The 21,596-nt window shown below is 46.6% G+C and overlaps 1 protein-coding gene across 36 annotated transcripts in view; it reads right to left on the minus strand.

The window, feature by feature from the left end:
• The window catches only part of LRRFIP1 (LRR binding FLII interacting protein 1), a 186,653-nt gene extending 178,460 nt beyond the window's left edge, over window positions 1-8,193 (minus strand). For 13 of the 36 annotated variants that reach the window (XM_075118144.1, XM_075118140.1, XM_075118137.1 and 10 more), the window contains exon 1: window positions 8,018-8,193. In XM_075118144.1, coding sequence (XP_074974245.1) covers window positions 8,018-8,107 — 90 coding nt within the window. In that variant the 5' untranslated portion in view covers window positions 8,108-8,193. The remainder of the gene's footprint in view (window positions 1-8,017) is intronic. The other 23 variants (XM_048870153.2, XM_048870146.2, XM_048870143.2 and 20 more) reach the window with 5 other exon arrangements.
• Between the last annotated feature and the right edge of the window lie 13,403 nt (window positions 8,194-21,596).

Below are 21,596 nucleotides of genomic sequence, written 5' to 3' on the forward strand. Positions count from 1 at the left end.
TTTTTTTTTTTTACCTTGGGAGTTCATCTGTAAATATATTTACAAGTCTGCAATTCATTTAATCCCCAAATTAATTAAATCAGTAGCAAAAAAGTTTCATCTGATTAATGTTATCAGTTTAGCCAGAGCTACAGTGCAGAAGAAAGAGTTGAAGGAGAAATGTGAAATATCATTAAACTATTTTCACACTATTGGAAATGTTACTGTAGACAGTCTGCAAACATTCTTACCACTATAAACAACCTGGTGGTACAAATGTCTGCAGTGGGTCTATGCTAGTGCGTCCATCAGAGCTAAGTCAATGGCAAGAAAACAGCTAACGAGTCCCAGCGTAGAGACCGCTCCAGAGAACGAAGTGTCAATCCTGAGTACAAAAAATGCTGTCATTACAATTTGATTCACTTATACAGTTTCCTTTCATTGGTTCATAGTTGCTTCCTCCTAAAACTGCTCTCTCATATCCTGTAGAGGTGATAAATGCCATGCTTTGTTTCCACCTGCATTTTAGATAAGTTTATACTAGGGGAGGGAGTTATGGTCTTCAAATTCAAGGACTGATACGGCCACTAGACTACCCATACGCAATTTGAACATGACAAAATAAGTTACTAGAATATACTCTATAATTTACAAGCTTCCATGGCTGCAAGCTAACAACGGGAAGGGATGATGGTTGAAGGAAGTAGAAAAGCTTGTGGACTTCATACACAGACTGAAAAATAGAGAGAAAACCAACATCAGAAACCATAAATGTCTCAGAACTCTGCCAAAACATGAGGGAGTGACTGCAGAGAGGCTGGAAGAGCTGGCATGAACACTGTCACCCATCTTAACACCAGGTTTTTTCTAGCTATCGTCACTATGATGGAAACAAGAGGATGCTACAAATTTTTTGGACAAATTGATCCCAAAAGTTTTAGACAGATGTTATTCACACTCCAAAATGCATTCAGATACTAATGTGACAAACGTGGTAAAAACCTCTATAGAATAGAAATAGAACACTAAAAAACCAAATACTGCATAACAAATGTATTCACTCTAGCCCTGAGTGGGAGACAAGGCAATAATAATAAAGGATTATGACAGTTACACTATCCAACTCACATGATTGAAACTGTATGGTACAGGCAGTTAAAAATAATATGAGAAAACTCAACTTTCCAGACCTCAATCCTATAGCCCAGTGGAAAAGATGGGAGATAAAAGTGATTAAAGAATTTCAGTTGAATGGATCGGTCCTTTATCCAGTTAAATTCCAGATAACATAGGGATCACACTTACTGTTTCCCTTTGGAAATACTTTGGGATAGGGAAGCAGTACACAACTTTCTGGGTAAAGCTGAAACTAGGACAGGAACACGTAATAGAAAGCAAAGACATGGAAGACTGTCCTATTATAAATGAAGTCCGCTCCCTACAAAACTATATAGGCTAAGTCAAGCACAACTGGGAATAAGATCAACTTTTTTGTAATGGCATTTTAACACAAGAACCCGATTCAGCAAATTCCTTAAACATGATGATGCACTTAAATTTAATCACAAAAAATCCACTGAATTCAGATGACTCAGATGCTTAAAGCCAGATACATGCTTGATATCATGCAGAACCAGGGCCTACGACCTTGATCCTGCATCATTACAGTCAATGCAAGCTTTTGCCATCAGCTTCAGTAAGCACAAGATCAAGGCCTTTATTACCATTTTCTTCTCCAAAGAGGTCGTAATATTGATTTGCACTGTAAGTTGTTTACACTGCTTAAAAAGTTGATATTAGCTTAGCTGCTTGTTAACTCAAATACATGCACAGAGGTTGTGTCAGATACCTGTTTCAAACTGTAGAATCCATGAACATTAAACGTTCATACTAGAGCCACTGTTATAAGCAAGGGCCTGAATTTTCTTGTTCTCAGTTATTAATGGTGACCTCACAATCAGTAGGCATACCAGCAGTTTTGCTATCTATCCAACTATACTCTTAGCCCAGCAGAAGAATCTGTCCCATCTCGGGGCCTCTCCTTCTGCCCCTCCACCCCCACGAACATGACACAGTTCTGTGGTGACCTAGAATCCTATTTTCGACGTCTCCGACTCAAGGAATATTTCCAACACACCTCTGAACAACATACTAACCCACAGAGTCCTTCCTACCAAGACTACAAAAAGAAGGATTCTGGGTGGACTCCTCCTGAAGGTCAAAACAACAGACTGGACTTCTACATAGAGTGCTTCCGCCGACGTGCACAGGATGAAATTGTGGAAAAGCAGCATCACTTGCCCCATAACCTCAGCGGTGCAGAACACAATGCCATCCACAGCCTCAGAAACAACTCTGACATCATAATCGAAAAGGCTGACAAAGGAGGTGCTGTCGTCATCATGAATAGGTCAGAATATGAACAAGAAGCTGCTAGGCAGCTCTCCAACACCACTTTCTACAAGCCATTACCCTCTGATCCCACTGAGGGTTACCAAAAGAAACTCCCTGAAAAAGCAAAAGAACAAATCCGCACAGACACACCCCTGGAACCCTGACCTGGGGTATTCTATATACTACCCAAGATCCATAAACATGGAAATCCTGGAAGCCCCATCATCTCAGACATTGGCACCATGACAGCAGAATTGTCTGGCTATGTAGATTCCCCCATCAGGCCCCATGCTACCAGCACTCCCAGCTATCTTCGAGACACCACTGAGTTCCTGAGGAAACTACAATCCATCGGTGATCTTCCTGAAAACACCATCCTGGCCACTATGGATGTAGAAGCCCTCTACACCAACATTCCACACAAAGATGGACTACAAGCCATCAGGAACAGTATCCCCGATAATGTCATAGCAAACCTGGTGGCTGAACACATAACTATTTCACATTTGGGGACAACGTATACCTTCAAATCAGCGGCACTGCTATGGGTACCCACATGGCCCCACAGTATGCCAACATTTTTATGGCTGACTTAGAACAACGCTTCCGCAGCTCTCGTCCCCTAATGCCCCTACTCTACTTGCGCTACATTGATGACATCTTCATCATCTGGACCCATGGAAAAGAGGCCCTTGAGGAATTCCACTATGATTTCAACAATTTCCATCCCACCATCAACTTCAGCTTGGTCCAGTCCACACAAGAGATCCACTTCCTGGACACTACGGTGCTAACAAGCGATGGTCACATAAACACTATCCTATACCGGAAACCTACTGACCGCTATTCCTACCTACATGCCTCCAGATTTCACCCAGATCACAGCACACGATCCACTGTCTACAGCCAAGGTCTATGATACAACTGCATTTGCTCCAACCCCTCAGACAGAGACAAATACCTACAACATCTTGATCAAGCATTCTTACAACTACAATACCCACCTGCTGAAGTGAAGAAACAGATTGACAGAGCCAGAAGAGTACTCAGAAGTCATCTACTACAGGACAGGCCCAACAAAGAAAAAAAAAAAACAGAACGCCACTAGCCATCACCTTCAGCCCCCAACTAAAACCTCTCCAGCGCATCATCAGGGATCTACAACCTATCCTGAAGGACGACCCATCACTCTCACAGATCTTGGGAAACAGGTCAGTCCTAGCTTACAGACAGCCCCCCAACCTGAAGCAAATACTCACCAGCAACCACACACCACACAACAGAACCACTAACCCAGGAACCTATCCTTGCAACAAAGCCCATTGCCAACTGTGCCCACATATCTATTCAGGGGACACCATCATAGGGCCCAATCACATCAGCCACACTATCAGAGGCTCTTTCACCTGCACATCTACCAATATGATATATGCCATCATGTGCCAGCAAATGTACATGCCCATGTACATTGGGCAAACTGGACAGTCTCTATGTAAAAGAATAAATGGGCAAAAGTCAGACGTCAAGAATTATAACATTCAAAAACCAGTTGGAGGAACAATTCAATCTCTTTGGTCGCTCGATTACAGACCTAAAAGTGGCAATTCTTCAACAAAAAAACTTCAAAAACAGACTCCAACGAGAGACTGCTGAATTGGAATTAATTTGCAAACTGGATACAATTAACCTAGGCTTGAATAGAGACTGGGAGTGGATGGGTCATTACACAAAGTAAAACTATTTCCCCATGTTTATTTACCCTCCACCCCCTACTGTTCCTCAGGTTTCAGAGTAGCAGCCGTATTAGTCTGTATTCGCAAAAAGAAAAGGAGTACTTGTGGCACCTTAGAGACTAAAATTTATTTGAGCACAAGCTTTCGTGAGCTACAGCTCACGTCATCGGATGCATCCTTTTCTTTTTACTGTTCCTCAGACGTTCTTGTCAACTGCTGGAAATGGCCCACCTTGATTATCACTACAAAAGGTTTTTTCCACCCCGCTCTCCTGCTGGTAATAGCTCACCTTAAGTGATCACTCTCGTTACAGTGTGTATGGTAACACCCATTGTTTCATGTTCTCTATGTATATAAATCTCCCCACTGTATTTTCCACTGAATGCATCAGATGAAGTGAGCTGCAGCTCACAAAAGCTTGTGCTCAAATAAATTTGTTAGTCTCTAAGGTGCCACAAGTACTCCTTTTCTGTTGGCACTAAGTAATGTTTCTCCTATACATAAACACTTTAAAATACTGTAGGCTTAAGTGGTGCTCCAAGATCATAAATGGATCAACACTCTGGATGTTAATGTAACTTTTGTGTTTTACATTTTATAAATTTGCACTTTGATATCAGGTCTCTTCCTAAAGCAGACAACTGTGCTAGAATTATTATGTCTCTAATCCCTCAGGATACAATTTTGCAAAGCTAGGGAATTAATAATTAACTGTGCATGTAAAAAATATTAATATGTTGTTCTATGAAAGTGTACTTAACTTACACCTCGGAATGCTATCAAGAAGTCACCAGTGAAATGCACTATATACAGAAAAGAAATTCAGATTCTAAAGAGTCAGGATATCTCCGGCCAATACAAATAAATAACTGATGTGAGCAAAATACATAACTTGTATGTATGGGGTGCCTGTGGCCCTTCAAAATCTTATTCCTGCTTGCTGCTCTCACTCTGTACACCCCTATTTCTAATCAAGAAAAGGGTGGACAATATACTTGTACTCCATCCTAGCAGCCAATCAGAATCTTATCTTACTTCTTCATGTAAAATTTGTTCATTGGATGTTTAGGGCTTCATCCTCTAAAAGGCACTGGTTTTCAACCAGGGGTACGCGTACCCCTGAGGGTATGCAGAGGTCTGCCAGGGTGTACATCAACTCATGTAGATAGTTGCCTAGTTTTACAACAGGCTACATGAAAAGTGCTAGCAAAGTCAGTACAAACTAAAATTTCATACAGACAATGACTTGTTGATACTGTTATATACAGACGCTCCCCGAGTTACGCAAGACCCAACTTATGCAAATCTGCACTTACGGAAAAAGTTCCGTAAGCTAAAAATATTAGGTTTTGTTTGTTTGTTTTTTGCGTAAAGCTCAGGAATATGTTTCCGATTTATGCAAAATTCGAGTTACGCAAAGTGTTCCGGAACAGAACAATTGCCTAAGTCAGGGAGCGTCTGTACACTATATCAGTGTTTCTCAACCCAGGGGTCATGATTTTATAATTATATAGTAAAAATTAGAAAGTAAGCATTTTTTCAGTAATAGTGCACTGTGACACTTCTGTATTTTTATGTCTGATTTTGTAAGCAAGTAGTTTTTAAGTGACGTGAAACTTGGGGTATACAAGATAAAACAGACTCCGAAAGGGGTACAGTAGTCTGGAAAGGTCTCTGAGAATCACTGCTCTAAAGTGCTGAGAACTCTAAGCTTCCGTTTAAGTCAGGGGCAACTGTGGACACTCAGGACCTTGCAGCATCTAGCCCTTAATGTTTATGTCAAGCCAACCTACAAGCCTCAGACTTCTTGACTCTTAAATCCCACATGAAGCTGTCTATAGTGCAAATTAATATCACACACAATGTTATGTCTTTAAGACATTTTTCATCACAGAAGTGTGAAACAAAGCCTGAAAAAGAAAATCACCTCCTTTCAACTGGCAAGGTTCACTCACCCAAAATTTTGCTCTTTGCTGCAATTGAATTAGTGCCTATAATAGAGACTGCCCTAAAAATGTTTACTTATATACACAGCATATCATTAAGAGATAAAAAAATACCAGCTAAATAATGTTTCTGACTCTTTACCATAGAATCTCTGGCATAGTCTTTGCTTTTTATCTGAAGCCTTGTAATTACATGTGGCTGTCTCCTAGCTGAGAAAAAAAGAAATAACGCAAGTTTATACAAGCTTTTAAGACAAATGCCATGGCATAGGGTAGCAATGCAGGGATTTCAGCATACAGGCTGTACTCCACCTTTATTATAAAGCTGCCTCTTATAACACTAACTGATAAGGGGCCACTCTACATTGGTTCCCAACTGCATTCAACCAGATAAATGCTCTCAATTCAGATTCCTCTGTAACGCTTAAAATAGAAAAGGAGTATTTGTGGAACCTTAGAGACTAACAAATTTATCTGCGCATACACTTTCGTGAGCTACAGCTCACTTCATCGGATGCATTCAGTGGCTGTAGCTCACGAAAGCTTATTCTCAAATATATTTGTTAGTCTCTAAGGTGCTACAAGCACTCCTTTTCTTTTTGCGAATACAAACTAACACGGCTGCTACTCTGAAACCTGGCATAAAATAGAGTTTATCAGGGCAGAAGGCAAGTCCGGAGATTTAAACTACTACTAACACCTGGTTTTATGTATGTTCCAATATACTGAGTTTTAAAATTTTGATCATGTGGAAAATCTTAATTACAAAAATAACAATTAAAGCCACTGACAAAAGAGAAAACTATGCAGAAGAGCCCAGCGTCCCATTCTAGCTTAAACTTCCAAGGGTATGGGATAACGAAGTATGACTAAATGGGTCAATTTAAATACATACTTATTTAATATAAAAGTTAGCCAAATATTATGGCCACAAAACCCGAACACACAATTCACATGATAAAAAGAATTTTAAAATATGGTTGAGTCTCACAGATACTCAAGACCTATTTCTTGCAAAATCTAGAAGTGTATATTACCCATCTTCATCGCTCATTTCACTGACAAAATCCACAGCAATTGGAAAGCTTCCTGCACTTTCCTCTGAATCATATGGTCAAGGCATTTCCTTTATGCTAGTAAAAACTTGTAATTTCACAGTGCAAGCAAAATAGAGAGCATCATTCCACTGGACAGGCGTGTCAGGGTTCCAAGCCACAGTGTAGGCCTGAAACCAGATCACCCCCCTATTAAACCAGCCTTGGGTGAAACTCAATAGATTGAAGGGGCATGAAAACCCCAGGCAAAAAGCCGATCACATGGGAGCGGGTTACATTCCTGCCTTTACATTGTAACAATTCTCCTCATACTGCAGGATAAAATAATTCATACTGAGCAGCAAGTCAACCAAAGTCTGGGAACAGCGTGCTGGGGAAAGCTGGGGACTTTAGGAGTGGGGGAAGACAGGCTCTGCACCGTGGCCACGTTCACGGCGGGCAGCGTGTAGACACACCAGCCGCGCAGAGGCAGCCCGCAGCCGGGGAGGCAAAGGCACCTGACAGCAGGAGCAGACGGCACCTGCGGTCACTTTCAGGAAAGCCCCTGAGGCAGCAGCGAGTGACAAGCAGCAGCAGCGGCGGCTCCTCCCCCCGCCCAGCCACAACCCGTCCCCGAGGGACCGCTATTTATTACACACCCCCGGCCCTCCCGGGGCCACCTCAAGGGCCTGGAACCCCCAGGGCGAGGCACAGCTCCGCCCGTCACCGCCCGTCCGGCCTGCCCCCGCATGTCACCTCCAGCCCGCAGCCCCCAGGCTCCCCGGCCACCCCCGTGTGTCCCCCAGCCCTAGTCCCGTCCCCTGCGACCGCCGAGCAGGGCCGCCCCCCGCCATTTCCGTTCCGCGTCAGGGCGGCCGGAGGGACGGGCAGCCCCCGAGCCGAGCCCAGCCCGGCCCGCTCCGCGCCTCACCTCCCGGGCGATCTGGTTGAGCGCATCGTCCTCCGCCGTCAGCCGCTCCCGGTTGGGGAGCCGCTTCCGCCCGGCGCCCTGCGTCCCCATCGCCGCGCGCGACGAACCGCCACTGCTGGCCCCGCTCCGGCACGAGCTGCCGCTGCCGCCCCGCGCCCGCCGGCGGCTACGCACAGCGCGTCACGGCGGGGCGGGGCGGGGCTCAACCGCCCAGCACGAGGGAGGGGAGATGGGAGGGGCGGAGAGAAGAGGGGAGATGGGAGGGGCGGAGGAGGCATGGGCGGGGCTTTGCTGCAATGGGCGGGGCGCTAGGGAGGGGTTGTGGAGTGGGGAGGGGCTGTGATGAGCTGCATGGGGTGAGTGGGGAGGGGCTGTGGGGAGATGGGTGGGATTGGGAGGGGCTGTGGAGTGGGGAGGGGTGGTTGGGAGGGTGTAGGGTGACCAGAAAGTGTGAAAAATTGGGAAGAGGGGGGTAATAGGTGCCTATATAAGAAAAAGCCCCAAATATCAGGACTGTCCCTATAAAATGGGGACATCTGATCATCCTAGCAGGGTGGGATGGGGCAGAGAGGGGCTCTGGGGAGATGGGTGGGGAGGGGCTATGAGGTAGGGAGGCTCTTTGGGGAGATGGGCAGGGAGGTAAGGAGGGGGTATGGAGTGGGGAGGGGCTTTAGGGAAGGCTCTTCCTGTTCATTGAATGAAGCAGGGGTCTTGTAGACAAAATAGTATGTGATCACATAATTAAAGACTGTATTATAAGGCAAGGGGGAGAAATTAATTTTGGCTTTTCTAACTCCTGAGAGTTTGATTTTGCAACCTTAATAATTTTGTTTTAACTGAATTTGTTACGTGTAATTTCCTGGGTTTAAAAAAAACTCAACCCCTCCCAAAAATGTCATCAGGTGGAATCATATTGACTCCCCCATGAGTCATCATCATGGTTGGAGCTTTTAGATCCACCACAGAGATCTCTGCCACTTAACAGAGTAACGGATACCAACATTAGGTTGTTATCTTCTGTGTGGACTAGCATCAGAGGAGGATGGGAGACTGTCCCAGTGGGTTTCATAGATATTTGTTGATAGCAGAGGAATGGTGAGATTTAGAAATCTTGGGTTCCATTCCAGGCTGTGGAAGGGAGTGTGTCTACTGGGCACAGATTCTTCTGCACATTCCCTTCAACTGTTTGACCACTTCTGTCCTGTCCCCTCCAACTATCTCTGCATCCTAGTGCCATTATCCTTGCCTACCCAGATCCACTCCTCAAACTCCTCAGCCCAATCCCCATCTCCTTGTCCAGCAAGTCTCACCTCTTTGGACTCCCCATCTCAGTCTCCTTGCTCAGCCATTCCCAGTTTCCCTCCACCCAGCTTCTCATCGAATCTCTCACTCCAGTCTCCAGAGCTCCAGTCATGCCCCTCCCACCCCTCACCCATATTCCCCATCCCCACTGGCTCCCACGACCACTCTCCCTCATCATGCTTCTTGGGCAATGTCAGTTAGCCCCTGCCTCAGTTCCTAGTCTGAGTCTCTACCAAACCAGTCCCAGTCAGTTCTCTCCCCCACCTCATTCATTCTTCCAGATCTCTCTCTTCCCCACACACCTTTTCCCCACCCTGCTGGTTCCCAGTTCTCCTTTCCCATACAGAGCAGTTCCCCCTGCCCAAGTTCCTCATCCAATCTTAGTCTTCCCCCACTCCTGCCACTGGCTCCCAGTCCTCTCCTCTCCCACATTTCCCCATAGCTCTTATCCCAGAGTCACCCACCCCCCAACTCCCACTCCTAGTGTCTAGCCCCTCCACTGCCAGTGTCCAGACTTGATCTCCCCACCAGGCTCCTTGTTCCAGTCTACAACTCCTGCCCACAGGCCCAGCTCTAGTCTTTTTTGCATTCAAATCAATTGGCTTCCTCTTCCATACTGCCTAGGTATTAGCTGAGGAATCATTGGGAGCCGAGGCGAGACAGGCTCCGGGCTCTAAGTTCTGATGTTTGGTCTGGTCCCGGCCTGGCCCGCAGCAGTGCAGATCTGCAATTGCAGGGAAAGTCCTGCCCAGCCCCAAGCCACTGCCAGTGGAATCTTCAGGGAGTTTAGTTGCAAAGTCTCTGCTGAACATGTGCAAGCTGCACTTTTTCAAAGTCTTACAAGTTGGCCTTGTGGACAGCAAAAGGCATATCCCTGACACGAAGGCCACCACCTCTCTACCAAATGTTAAGTCTCTGTTCCAAGCATGGAGGCACTGAAGCTCCTCAAAGTAAAGGTCACCAGGATTTTGTAACGTGGGCAAACGACATGTTTTCCTCTAGCCTCATTCTTGGAAATGGCTGCACCATTTTGACTGTAATTTTCCAGAAAACATCTGTTTGAGGTAGACATTCAGCAAAGAAAATTTCAGCCCAATTGAGTAAAGTTATAAGCAACTGAAAATGGTCTCATAACGGGAAGTTTTGAGCAATCTTAGTAATAGACAGCGCTACCAACCCAACCTATAATTTTGTGTGTTAAATCTGAATAAATTTTGCACAACTTCAACTGGATTGGCATGTACACATCATTGGTGCCCTGCCACCTGATCCAGGCTCTGACACTGACTCCCTCTCTGGCTTTGGTCAAGTCACTTAATCCTTCTACCTTCCCAGTGCCCCCTCTTATTCCAACCAACTTCCAGCTCACCGCTCTCTTCATCCCTCCTTTCCTATTCAGCTTCCAAAACAAATACCCCATTAGGAGTGGTAGAAAAAAGATTGTTCCTTCAGGCTCTGAAGGCAACTTTTCTCCACCTGCAATGATACATTTCCTTGTAAGAGAAACTTTCCTATGAATTTTTAAATAAGAATATATTTTATTTATTTAATTTACTTATACAAGAATACACCCTGCCTTGAAATGTCAGTTCTAACAGCCAGCCAGCAAGGAACATTCTTATTGTTGTTGTTGCTAATCCAGCAATATTCCATCTGTTAGGATCTTCTATTAGGATAAAATGAAAAGGAGGACTTGTGGCACCTTAGAGACTAACCAATTTATTTGAGCATGAGCTTTCGTGAGCTACAGCTCACTTCATCGGATGCATACTGTGGAAACTGCAGAAGACATTATATATACACAGAGACCGGTCTCTGTGTATATATAATGTCTTCTGCAGTTTCCACAGTATGCATCCGATGCAGTTTCCACTGAATGCATCCGATGAAGTGGGCTGTAGCTCACGAAAGCTCATGCTCAAATAAATTGGTTAGTCTCTAAGGTGCCACAAGTACTCCTTTTCTTTTTGCGAATACAGACTAACACGGCTGTTACTCTGAAACCTGTTATTAGGATAAAATACAGATGAAAAAGAGAGAAATTTTGAGTTGAACAATACAGAGAGAACGTTAACATTGCCAGGCCCTATCTTATAGGACACAGTCTGTCTGAAACTCCTATTGATTTCAGTGGGAGTTGCTCATCACCTCTCTATGAGTCAGATCACCCCTTCCTGCTCGGGAAACACACAGAAGTGGCAAGACAGGCAGGAAAATGCCAGGGGGTTAGTCTTGTGAAGATTCCTAGAAATCATCCCCTCAAGGAAAAGGGGTTGGAGAAGCCTCCCAACCCCATAGAATCTATGGGGAAAGGGACACCCACTCTAGTGTATGCTGGAGTGGTCTGCAGGAACTGCCCTTCCTCCACATTTATTGCTCCACTGCCCCTCCATCCCTCTTTGCAGCAGGTGCTGCCATTGGGCTCTTAAAGGGTTAATATAGCTCAAACCTGTGTTAATTCCCTCCTAGATAGAAATTCTGTTGGTTTTCAAGGCACAGTGCTATAGTTAGCATCCCTGCACTGCCTCTGTTCCTGTCTTCTTAGTCCCTTTCTCCTCTCTCCCTCTGCCTTACCCCACTTTGCAAACCCCATGGAATCCTTTCTTCATGGATACCAAGTGAATTTTCAGATGAAGTGAAACCATCCATTATCAATTCTAGTAGATTCCCTGGACTACGCTTGAAGAGTTGGATACAAAATTCGTTTTTGAAACATTTGTGCCAGTTGTCTTCTCATGAAGGTGAAGGATTAATTAGCATTGACAAGGAGCAAGTGTTCTCTGGAATTCCCAATACAGCTCTACCAGGATACCTTAAGTCTGACCTTCTCTTTGAGTTCTGAGCCTCTCATGAGTATGGACCACAAATGTGTGAAATTGTGCAGTGGTTTTGTAATGTGTACATATATCTCCGTGGGATTCAGATAAAAGCAGCAAATTTAATTTCTTTTATGACCCACTTTATGCTATAATTTGAAACTAGTTTTCCAGAGGTACAAGGCTAGTATGACCTCACTCCTAATAAACAAATACGTTTCAAACACAGCTATATCAGTTAACTTCAGTCATCAGTTGCTATGACTCTAGTATTCCAATCCTGCAGACCTCCGTGCCAGTTGTGCCAGATTATTTAGTGGTTTTCTGATACAAACAAACGTTGCTTTTTAACAAGGTTGGGACAAACATCTTATTTGTGAACTAAGAAGTTTTTCTTTTTCAAGGTCTAAACTTTCCGATAGAGACAAATACAACCCTAAGAAAGGAGACGCAGAATGTTTAAAACACAAGGGAAGTTGAAAATTATAGCTCAGGCATGTGCTAAAATCAGAAAGTGCCACGACACACTACCCACAGTGTTATTCAGATTGTCTGTGTTGAGCCAGACCCTGCATTCCTTGTACACGTATCACTTCAAGAGATTGATCTGGGAGCTTTGAATGTACAATGATTATGGGATCTGGATCATTTGTGCATTCCTCTGCTGTCCAATGATGTGCCAGTTTAATTAATATTTCAGCACCTCCCAAAAGACAGGCTCCTGGCTATGTGTGGAAAGGGCACATTGATTTCTATTCACTGAAGGAGATCTGGATAATGGAACCCACTGACACAAACTGCCATGGAAAGAGAAGGAGAGAGAGGCCTCTTAAGCAATTTCAAGCAGTTATCCTTCTTCAGAAGCTCTTTCATCTTACTTTGTTTCTTTTTATATACATGAAATCAAGGTGGTTATTTTTAGTTTGTGCCTGGCTGTCTCTATTGTCTGGACAGAGATTCCATTTAGTGTTTGGTGGAGTTATCCAAAATAAACCCTCTCATTGCCAAATAACAAGACTGAGAATTTATTACCAAATACTTCTAGGTGTAAAATGTCTCCTCTAAGGTGCTGATGTACATTTCTGCACGTATGCCGTGTGGCTGAATTACAATTGCTGTGGCAACCATAGCTTTTCCATTTCTGTTTGCTTCTCAACCATAGCATTGGATCAATGTTGTGTCTTAATTACATTTGCTTGTTTGTTTTTAAAGAAACCTAATTGATCATTTTGCTAGGGGAGACTGAAATGCAGGCAGCTCTGATGTACCCATAGTCATTTTATTGACATGACTGCACATTGAAATAAACATGCTGCTTTCTGAGAATGGCACTTAGGGTGAAATCTACTCTGATGCCCCACAAAACCCAGAATAAACAGGCTTTTGGGGCTGGGAACAAAGTAAGGGTGTGTGACCTCCCTCTAGAGAGAAGAAGTGTTACTTTGGCCCAGTTTTTTAGTAACAGAACTGCAGCCTCCATCCTCCATCAGCTAGTCTGCATCTCCAGCTAATGCACATCTTCCCCCACTGGCTCTCATCTGATTTGCCAGCAATTCAGGCTCTCTAATCCACCCTCCTGAAGTCTTTGCTGAATGCCATGATTGCCCCTATAAATTTGTCCAGTAGGCCCTTATCCTCAATTCTGCACTGATCGTCCGATGGATTTTGGCCAAGGACCGTGGACAATGCCTTATTTGCACAGGGATTTCAACTACCAGTGTAGCTACACTCATAGGCACCAACTCCAGGGAAAAGCTAGGGGGTGCTCAGTACTGGCAGGACCAGATTAATCTTTTGTGGCCCCCGGACCATGGCCCCATCCTTCGCTCCACCTGCACTCCGCCCCGAGGTCCTGCTCCCACTCAGCCTCTTCCCCCCACCCCCAAGGCCCCACCTGTGCTCCGCTCGCCGCTCGCATGGGGTAGGGGGCAGAGAGGAGCACCCACCAACAAAAACAAAAGTCATATTGGCATGCAAACCCCTGGTGTAGATATGATTTACATGGACAGTGTAATTTGCACAGGTGGAGTTTGCCCTGGTGGCTGATATCCCTAGATAAGGATTTAAGCCCACATTCAGGCTAGGGATAGTCATAGGTATGTACCAGAAAAGCTGCTATTCAGAGCAGAATTGCAAGGCGCTTTTATTTTTTAAAAATCACCTTTGCAGTCGTAGCCATTGGGTGAGTGCAGCCAGAATTTAAGTTACCCACTGCATGTGCCGAGCAGCGTAACAAACTGGGGTTGCCATCTATCTAGGTTTCCCCAGGATTGTCCCTTTTCGGAAATCTGTGAGGATGCTTAGTACACATGGCCAGTGGGCCAGTGTTATGGGCTCAGGATCATCCTGGATGGCCATGTTTTGTACCTCGGCGATACAACATAACCCAGTAATTTAATATGCACCTGTTTCACTTGCATTCCAGGCTGTTAAAGACATTTTATTTCAGTAGAAAGGGGGCTGGCCAAAATGTAAACCGTCTCATTAAAAACACTGCATACAGAACCTGCCTAACTAAATATTAAATAATGAGTCAGATGTACATTATTCAGTTTTGGCTACACTATAAAAGAGACTGGGCCCTTAATGAAAATTAAATACAGAAATAGCGGCATTCCTTATGATACTTGACACTTTTTTAAAACAAGCAAAATGAAACCAAGATTCCTTTTGTATTAAAATAGTAATAATGGTGAACAATGAAACCCAGCCAAGGCTAAGTGTCCCATGCCAGTTTCAAAGAGTATAAAGGGGCTAACATTTTGCAGCTTGTTTTTCAATATCCTGTGTGCAAGTAGACTGTTACACCCAAGCAACAACATAATGTTTCCTCTGTGCTACTCTTGAAGCATATCTTGTAAAATCTCACTCTGGCTTAATCAGAACAAGCAATCAGCTGTTAAAATTGCTGCAGCTAAGATAAGGAGGACTAGTGGCACCTTAGAGACTAACCAATTTATTTGAGCATAAGCTTTCGTGAGCTACAGCCCCTTCATTTGGAATGCATCCGATGAAGTGAGCTGTAGCTCACGAAAGCTTATGCTCAAATAAATTGGTTAGTCTCTAAGGTGCCACAAGTACTCCTTTTCTTTTTGCGAATACAGACTAACACGGCTGCTACTCTGAAACCTGCAACTAAGATGTTACATGGAGTTTATTTTGGATACTAAAGCTGATGTTTGTCTCCATGTTCCTTGCAGAGTGCAGAGCACCTACACCGGGGCGGGCAAACTTTTTGGCCTGAGGGCCTCATCAGGTTTCGGAAATTGTACGGAGCCTGAGGCCAGTTAAGGGAGGCTGTGCCTCTCCAAACACCCAGGCGTGGCCCGGCCCCTGCCTCCTATACCCCCCTCCCCGCTTCTTGCCCCCTAATGCCCCCCCGGGACTCCTGCCCCATCCAACCCCCTCTCTCCTTCCTGACTGCCCCCATGGGACCCCTGCCACATCCAACCACCCCTTGTCCCTGTCCCTTGACTGTCCCTGGAAACCCCACCCCTGACTGCCCCCTGCCACCGCATCCAACCACCCCTTCTCCCTGTCCCCTGACTGCCCCCGGAACCCCTGCCCCTGACTGCCCCCCGCCACCCCATCCAACTCCCCGCTCCTTCCTGACTGCCCCCCTGGAACCTCTGTCCCCATTCAACCCCCCCGTTCCCCGCCCTCTGACCGCTCCGATCCCTATCCACACCCTGCCCCCTGACCACCACCCCCGAACTTCCCTGCCTTCTATCCAACCCCCCCCACTCCCTGCCCCCTTCCCGGGCTCTGCAGCTGCGCTGCCCCAGGAGCTCGCCACCCCCCGCCCAGAGCATGGCACCGGCAGCGCAGTGAGCTGAGGCTGTGGGGGGAGAGGGAACAGCGGGGAAGGGGCTGGGGGCGAGCCTCCCGGGCCAGGAGCTCAGGGGCCGGGCAGGAGGGTCCCATGGGCCGAATGTGGCCCGCTGGCCGTAGTTTTCCCACCTCTGATCTACACTGTTACATTTCTTTCAGTTTCCAGGTCACGAGGAAGGGTGATCTGCTGGTTTGGGTCTTTGCCAGGAGTGGGGTTTCCAGGGGCAGTCAAGGGAAGATAGGGGTTCAAACTGCTGCTCTCCCAGAAACTTCCTGCTGGCCCTATGCAAGTTGCTTAGGGTATACCTGCAGTGCACATTAAGGTGCAATTGTATCATGGGTGGGAGCAGCAGCGAAGATGTGGTAGCATGGATCTCAGTGCAGGCTAGTAACGTGAACATAACCCAGGGTCTCCGCTGGGGTCTGTGCCACCATGTCTTCACTATTATTGTCACCCATGCTAGCTAGATTAAAGCTAGTGGGAGTAGGCATTCCCATGCTACAAGTACACCATCGTTTGCAGGGTAGACATACTTATACCTCCCTGCATCTCACATAACAGTAGATCTCTGCCTTTGAGGGGTGTTGTGAGGTTAAATCCAGTACAGATTGTGTGAAGTGCTCAATTTATCAAGGTAATGGGTTCGTATAAGGATCATGGATATTTTTGCTCTGCTTCCTTTTCACTATTAATGGTGATGGGAAGACCTGATTTTTCCACTAGAGGGCAAAAATACTTAGCTACCTCTCCTCCTAGGATCAGGATAGCCTCTCCGGCAATTAATCTGGAGGGAGAAAAAACCCCTTCAGATGCTCTTGCTGTGTTTGGAGCAAAGATGTCACGACAGGGCTCAGGGCACTGCAGTACCAAGGCCTCGGGGATTTGTCCAGATAACAGCTGTTGGAGGCTAGGCACCAGGGTAGCTGCACCAATTGCAAACCCCTCGCAAAACCAAAAGCCGCTATTTTCATCAGTGTGGCCGGTTCCTGTTGGAAACTTCAGGTGGCGCTACTGATAGAAATGGTTGCTTTGCCCATCTACACTAATGCTTTGCAGCTACACCAGTGGCTAGTCACCAAAGGCTATAATTGGCAAAGCCTCCAGTGAGCAAGGGATTAACGACTCTAGCTTCCCTCCCATTGTATAGTTGCTCGGAGGAGGGGCTACAAGCATGGCTTGGGGGGGGGGGAACGGGAGCTTCCTAAAAGTGGGTGGGGCAGCTGCACCCAAACCGTGGCCCCACCCCCTGTGCCACCCCTTCCCCCCCAAGCCTCTGTCCTCGCACCGCCCCTCCCCCCCCTGAAGGCCCTGCTCCTGCACTGCCTCTTCCCAGCGAGGGCCTGATCCCACTTGTTCTTCTCCGCCCCCTCCTCCCCTCGCTTGCCCTGGGGGCAGAGCCTAAATTCTACAGAAATTGAAATCGTCAATACTAAATTCTGAGAAAAGATCCCTTTCAGTGCTGCTACTGAGACCAGGGACAGGCTCCTTCCAATAAGCTTTAGGTCTTCTGGACTCTGGCTCCACACCCTTCCACTCCAGCATGCTCCTTATGCCCACGGGGGCAGCAACAGCAAGCTGCATAAAACCAGCTGTCCCCGCAGCCAGGGGTTCCCCAGCTGTCCTCTTAGGGCAGCTCTGCACACACCGGATTGGTGGAGCAGCTCTCCAAATAGCAGAGACGCTCCAAGCCCTGAGCCTAGTGACTGGATGTGGTGTCTGCCGTGGCTCTCTCTGTGCTTGCTGCGGCTGGTGGTATGATGGGCTTATAGCTGTCCCTGCGGCTCTCCAGTGAACAGCTACCAACCTACGGCCCTGTCTCTCTGCCCCTCTCTGTCCCCAAGCTGAAGATGGAGCCTACCTGCTGTTTGTTAATGGTCACTCTGCTTGCTGCTGCAGTGTGACTCAAGGACTAAAGTGTGACTGATTCAGTAATACAGTCTCTCTCTGGACCTAACCTAATAACTAACAGTTGCAAAGCCCAGAGTGTTTGCAATAGTCGAAATTAAGCCAACTCAAAAGCAGCTGTAGTAGCAGGCAACTAAGCTTGTACTGGCCTGCCAAGTAGCAGCCAGCAGCCCCTGACTGCAGTGCTGAGTGCACAGGACAGGCCTGTAATGCTCTGCTGTGTAATGAGTATTCCTGCCTCATGACAGGTTTCAGAGTAGCAGCCGTGTTAGTCTGTATCCGCAAAAAGAAAAGGAATACTTGTGGCACCTTAGAGACTAACCAATTTATCTGAGCATAAGCTTTCTTATTCCTGCCTTTTCTTATTCCTGCCCAGTTATTCTACTCAGCTTGCCACAGCTCTGCAGACAGCTGCAGAAACCAGGCTCTCTACTCGTGTCCCCTTCTCCCCTTGCAAATAAACAGGATTTCAATAGGGAAAGTTCCAGTTTGTTGTTTTAAAAAGTCCCTGCCTACAATGCAGCTCTTCCAACTGGCCTATGAACCCGAGCCAGGTATGACTCAAGGACATCCCTTGTGGGAAGAGAGCCCGTCTCTCTAAGGCTATGTCTACGCTACCGCCGTAAGTCGACCTATGCTACGCAACTCCAGCTATGTGAATAACGTAGCTGGAGTCGACGTACCTAAGGTTGAGTTACGCGGGGTCTACACCGCAGGGGGTCAGATATCTCCTCAGTCAGCGACTTGAGTATTCTAGGATGTATTTCACCAGGCCTTGGTGACCTGAAGACATCTAACTGGTTTAAACAGTTTTTAGCTTGTTCTTTCCCTATTTGAGCCTCTGATCCTACCTCATTTTCACTGGCATTCACTATGTTAGACCTCCAGTCACTACTAACCTTTTTGGTGCAAACTGAAACAAAAGTTATTTAGCACTTCTGCTATTTCCACATTTTCTGTTATTGTTGCTCCCCTCCCCCAACTGCCCCCATTGAGTAATGGGCCTACCCTGTCCTTGGTCTTCCTCTTGCTTCTAACGTATTTGTTGCTTGTTACCCTTTATGTCTCTAGCTAGTTTAATCTTGTTTTGTGCCTTGGCCTTTCTAATTTTGTGCCTACCTACCTATGTTATTTGTTTTTATATTCATCCCGTATAATTTGACCTAGTTTCCACTTTTTGTAGGACTCTTTTTTTGATTTTTAGATTATTGAAGATCTCCTGGTTACGCCAGGGTGGTCTCTTGCTATACTTGCTATCTTTCCTATGCAGTGGGATAGTTTCCTTTTGTGCCCTTAATAATGTCTCTTTGAACAACTGCCAACTCTCTTGAACTGTTTTCCCCCTTAGAATTGATTCCCATGAGATCTTACTTACCCCCTCCCTGAGTTTGCTAAAGTCTTCCTTCTTGAAATCCATTATCTTTATTGTGCTGCTTTCCCTCCTACCATTCCTTCGAATCATGAACTCTATCATTTCATGATCACTTTCACCCAAGCTGCCTTCCACTTTCAAATTCTCAACCAGTTCCTCCCTATTTGTCAAAATCAAATCTAGAACAGCCTCTCCCCTAGAAGCTTTCTCTACTTTCTGAAATAAACAAAATGTCTACAACACATTCCAAGAATTTATTGGAGCACCTGTGCCCTGCAGTGTTATTTTCCCAACAGATGTCTGGGTAGTAGAAGTCCCCCATCACCACCAAGTCCTGGGCTTTGGATGATTTTGTTCGTTATTTAAAAAAGGCCTCACCCACCTCTTCTTCCTGGACAGGTGGTCTGTAGTAGACCCCCTGCCATGACATCACCCTTGTTTTCCCCCCCTTTTATCCTTACCCAGGGATTTTCAACAAGTCTGTCTCCTATTTCCATCTCAACCTGAGTCCAAGTGTATACATTTTTAATATATAAGGCAACACCTCCCTGTTTTCCCTGCCTGTCCTTCCTGAGCAAGCTGTACCCTTCTAGACCAATATTCCAGTCATGTGGATGGGGAATTGAGACATTAAGGTGAAAAATTACTGAAATGCTTACTAATTTGGGGTGCTTCAGTTGATGGGTGCCCAACCTGAGACACCTAGGGTTGGTTTTTCAGAGGTGCTGAATGGACACAACTCCCATTGACTTCAGTTGCACTGGTGAGTGCTCAGCACTCCTGAAGACCAGGCCCTAACACATCTCAAATTGGGCAGAAAATGAGGAACACAGCATAGCGGCCATCTGTGAACATTTTAAGTGACTTGCTCTGCACCTCACAGGAAACCTGTGAAAGATTCAGAGGTAGAACTTCCTTATCCACAAGCCCGTCCTTTCTCTTCATGCAGTTCCGTGTCTCACTCACTAGAAACCTCAATGTTGTGAGGAAGCTTTTCCTGGGGGCAGCTTAACCCTCCGCTGCTTACAGCAGGGTTTCTTGAACCTTTCCCTAAAGAAGCAGGTGGTACTGGCTACTGCTGGCTACAGGATTTTGACGGGGCAGAGTGGCCCTGCACTGGTATCGCAGGGATTAACCCTTCCTTCCTGGCAGAGGAAGTCCCGCCCCGGAAGCCCTGCTGGGCATGCTCCAACTGGAGACTATGTATAAAAGCCTGCAAAGGGGCTCAGTCTGGGCTGACCACAGAGGAGGAGGCACACCGCCAGCTCCTGAGGAGGGACAGCCAATGATCCAGGGGCCAGCCAAGCCGGGATGCACCAGGCCTCCCAGACGGAGGTCTCGACAGAAGGGGACGGACTGGAGAACTCCCCCAGAGTGGAGAACACGACGTTGAAGGTAGGAAGTGACCCAGGGGAACCAGCAGCGATAATGCTGCACTTACACTCGGCGTGTTGCAGGAGGATCCCTGCCAAGTTAAGTGCAGCGGGGAAACTCTGCCAATAGGCGAGCCCTGAGTCGGGACCCCGTGGAGAGGGTGGGTCCGAGTCCCCCTACCACTCCGACCAATGGGATACACTTCCCCACGTGAGAGGGGGAAGGCTATGGACTCTGGCCGTTGGGCCACGCTGCCCTGATACGCGGGGCGAGCTGTATGGACTCTGGCCGTTGGGCCACGCTGCCCTGATACGCGGGGCGAGCTGTATGGACTCTGGCCGTTGGGCCACGCTGCCCTGATACGCGGGGCGAGCTGTATGGACTCTGGCCGTTGGGCCACGCTGCCCTGATACGCGGGGCGAGCTGTATGGACTCTGGCCGTTGGGCCACGCTGCCCCGACCAAGGGGTGAGCACGGGGAGACCGGTCATTGGGCCACACTGGAACACCCTTAAAGGGATGGAAGTGGGAACTTAACAGTGGCGAGGCCCCGACACCCCATCCATCCCTGCCACAAAGGGGTGCTGTGGTGCCGGACCCGTCACAAGGAAGCTGGACTAGGTGGATCATTGATCTGTTACAGACTAGCGGTTGCTTTGTTCCCTTCAGCAAATGCAGCGAGAATCCTACAGCCATCAGCCCATTCGCTGTGCAGCCCCGATTCATTGCTATGGCAGCTTTTATATAGAACAGGAATGGTGGCAGTGAATAAGGACAATTGGAGGGGACAGAAGGACAGCTTTATCCATGATGGCCTCTTTTTGTGCAGCCACTAGCTCCAATGCTGAATCGCCCCAAAGGATGAGACACATTAATGACTAATTGAAACTCATTAAAAACTCCCAAAAATAATTAATATTTTTTTTCAATTATAAAGTTGCTGTAGGTAATAGAGCAGTTGATGGTTTCTCCCTATGGT

This window comes from Caretta caretta, chromosome 11 (assembly GCF_965140235.1).
Source record: "Caretta caretta isolate rCarCar2 chromosome 11, rCarCar1.hap1, whole genome shotgun sequence".
Lineage (NCBI taxonomy): Eukaryota > Metazoa > Chordata > Testudines > Cheloniidae > Caretta > Caretta caretta.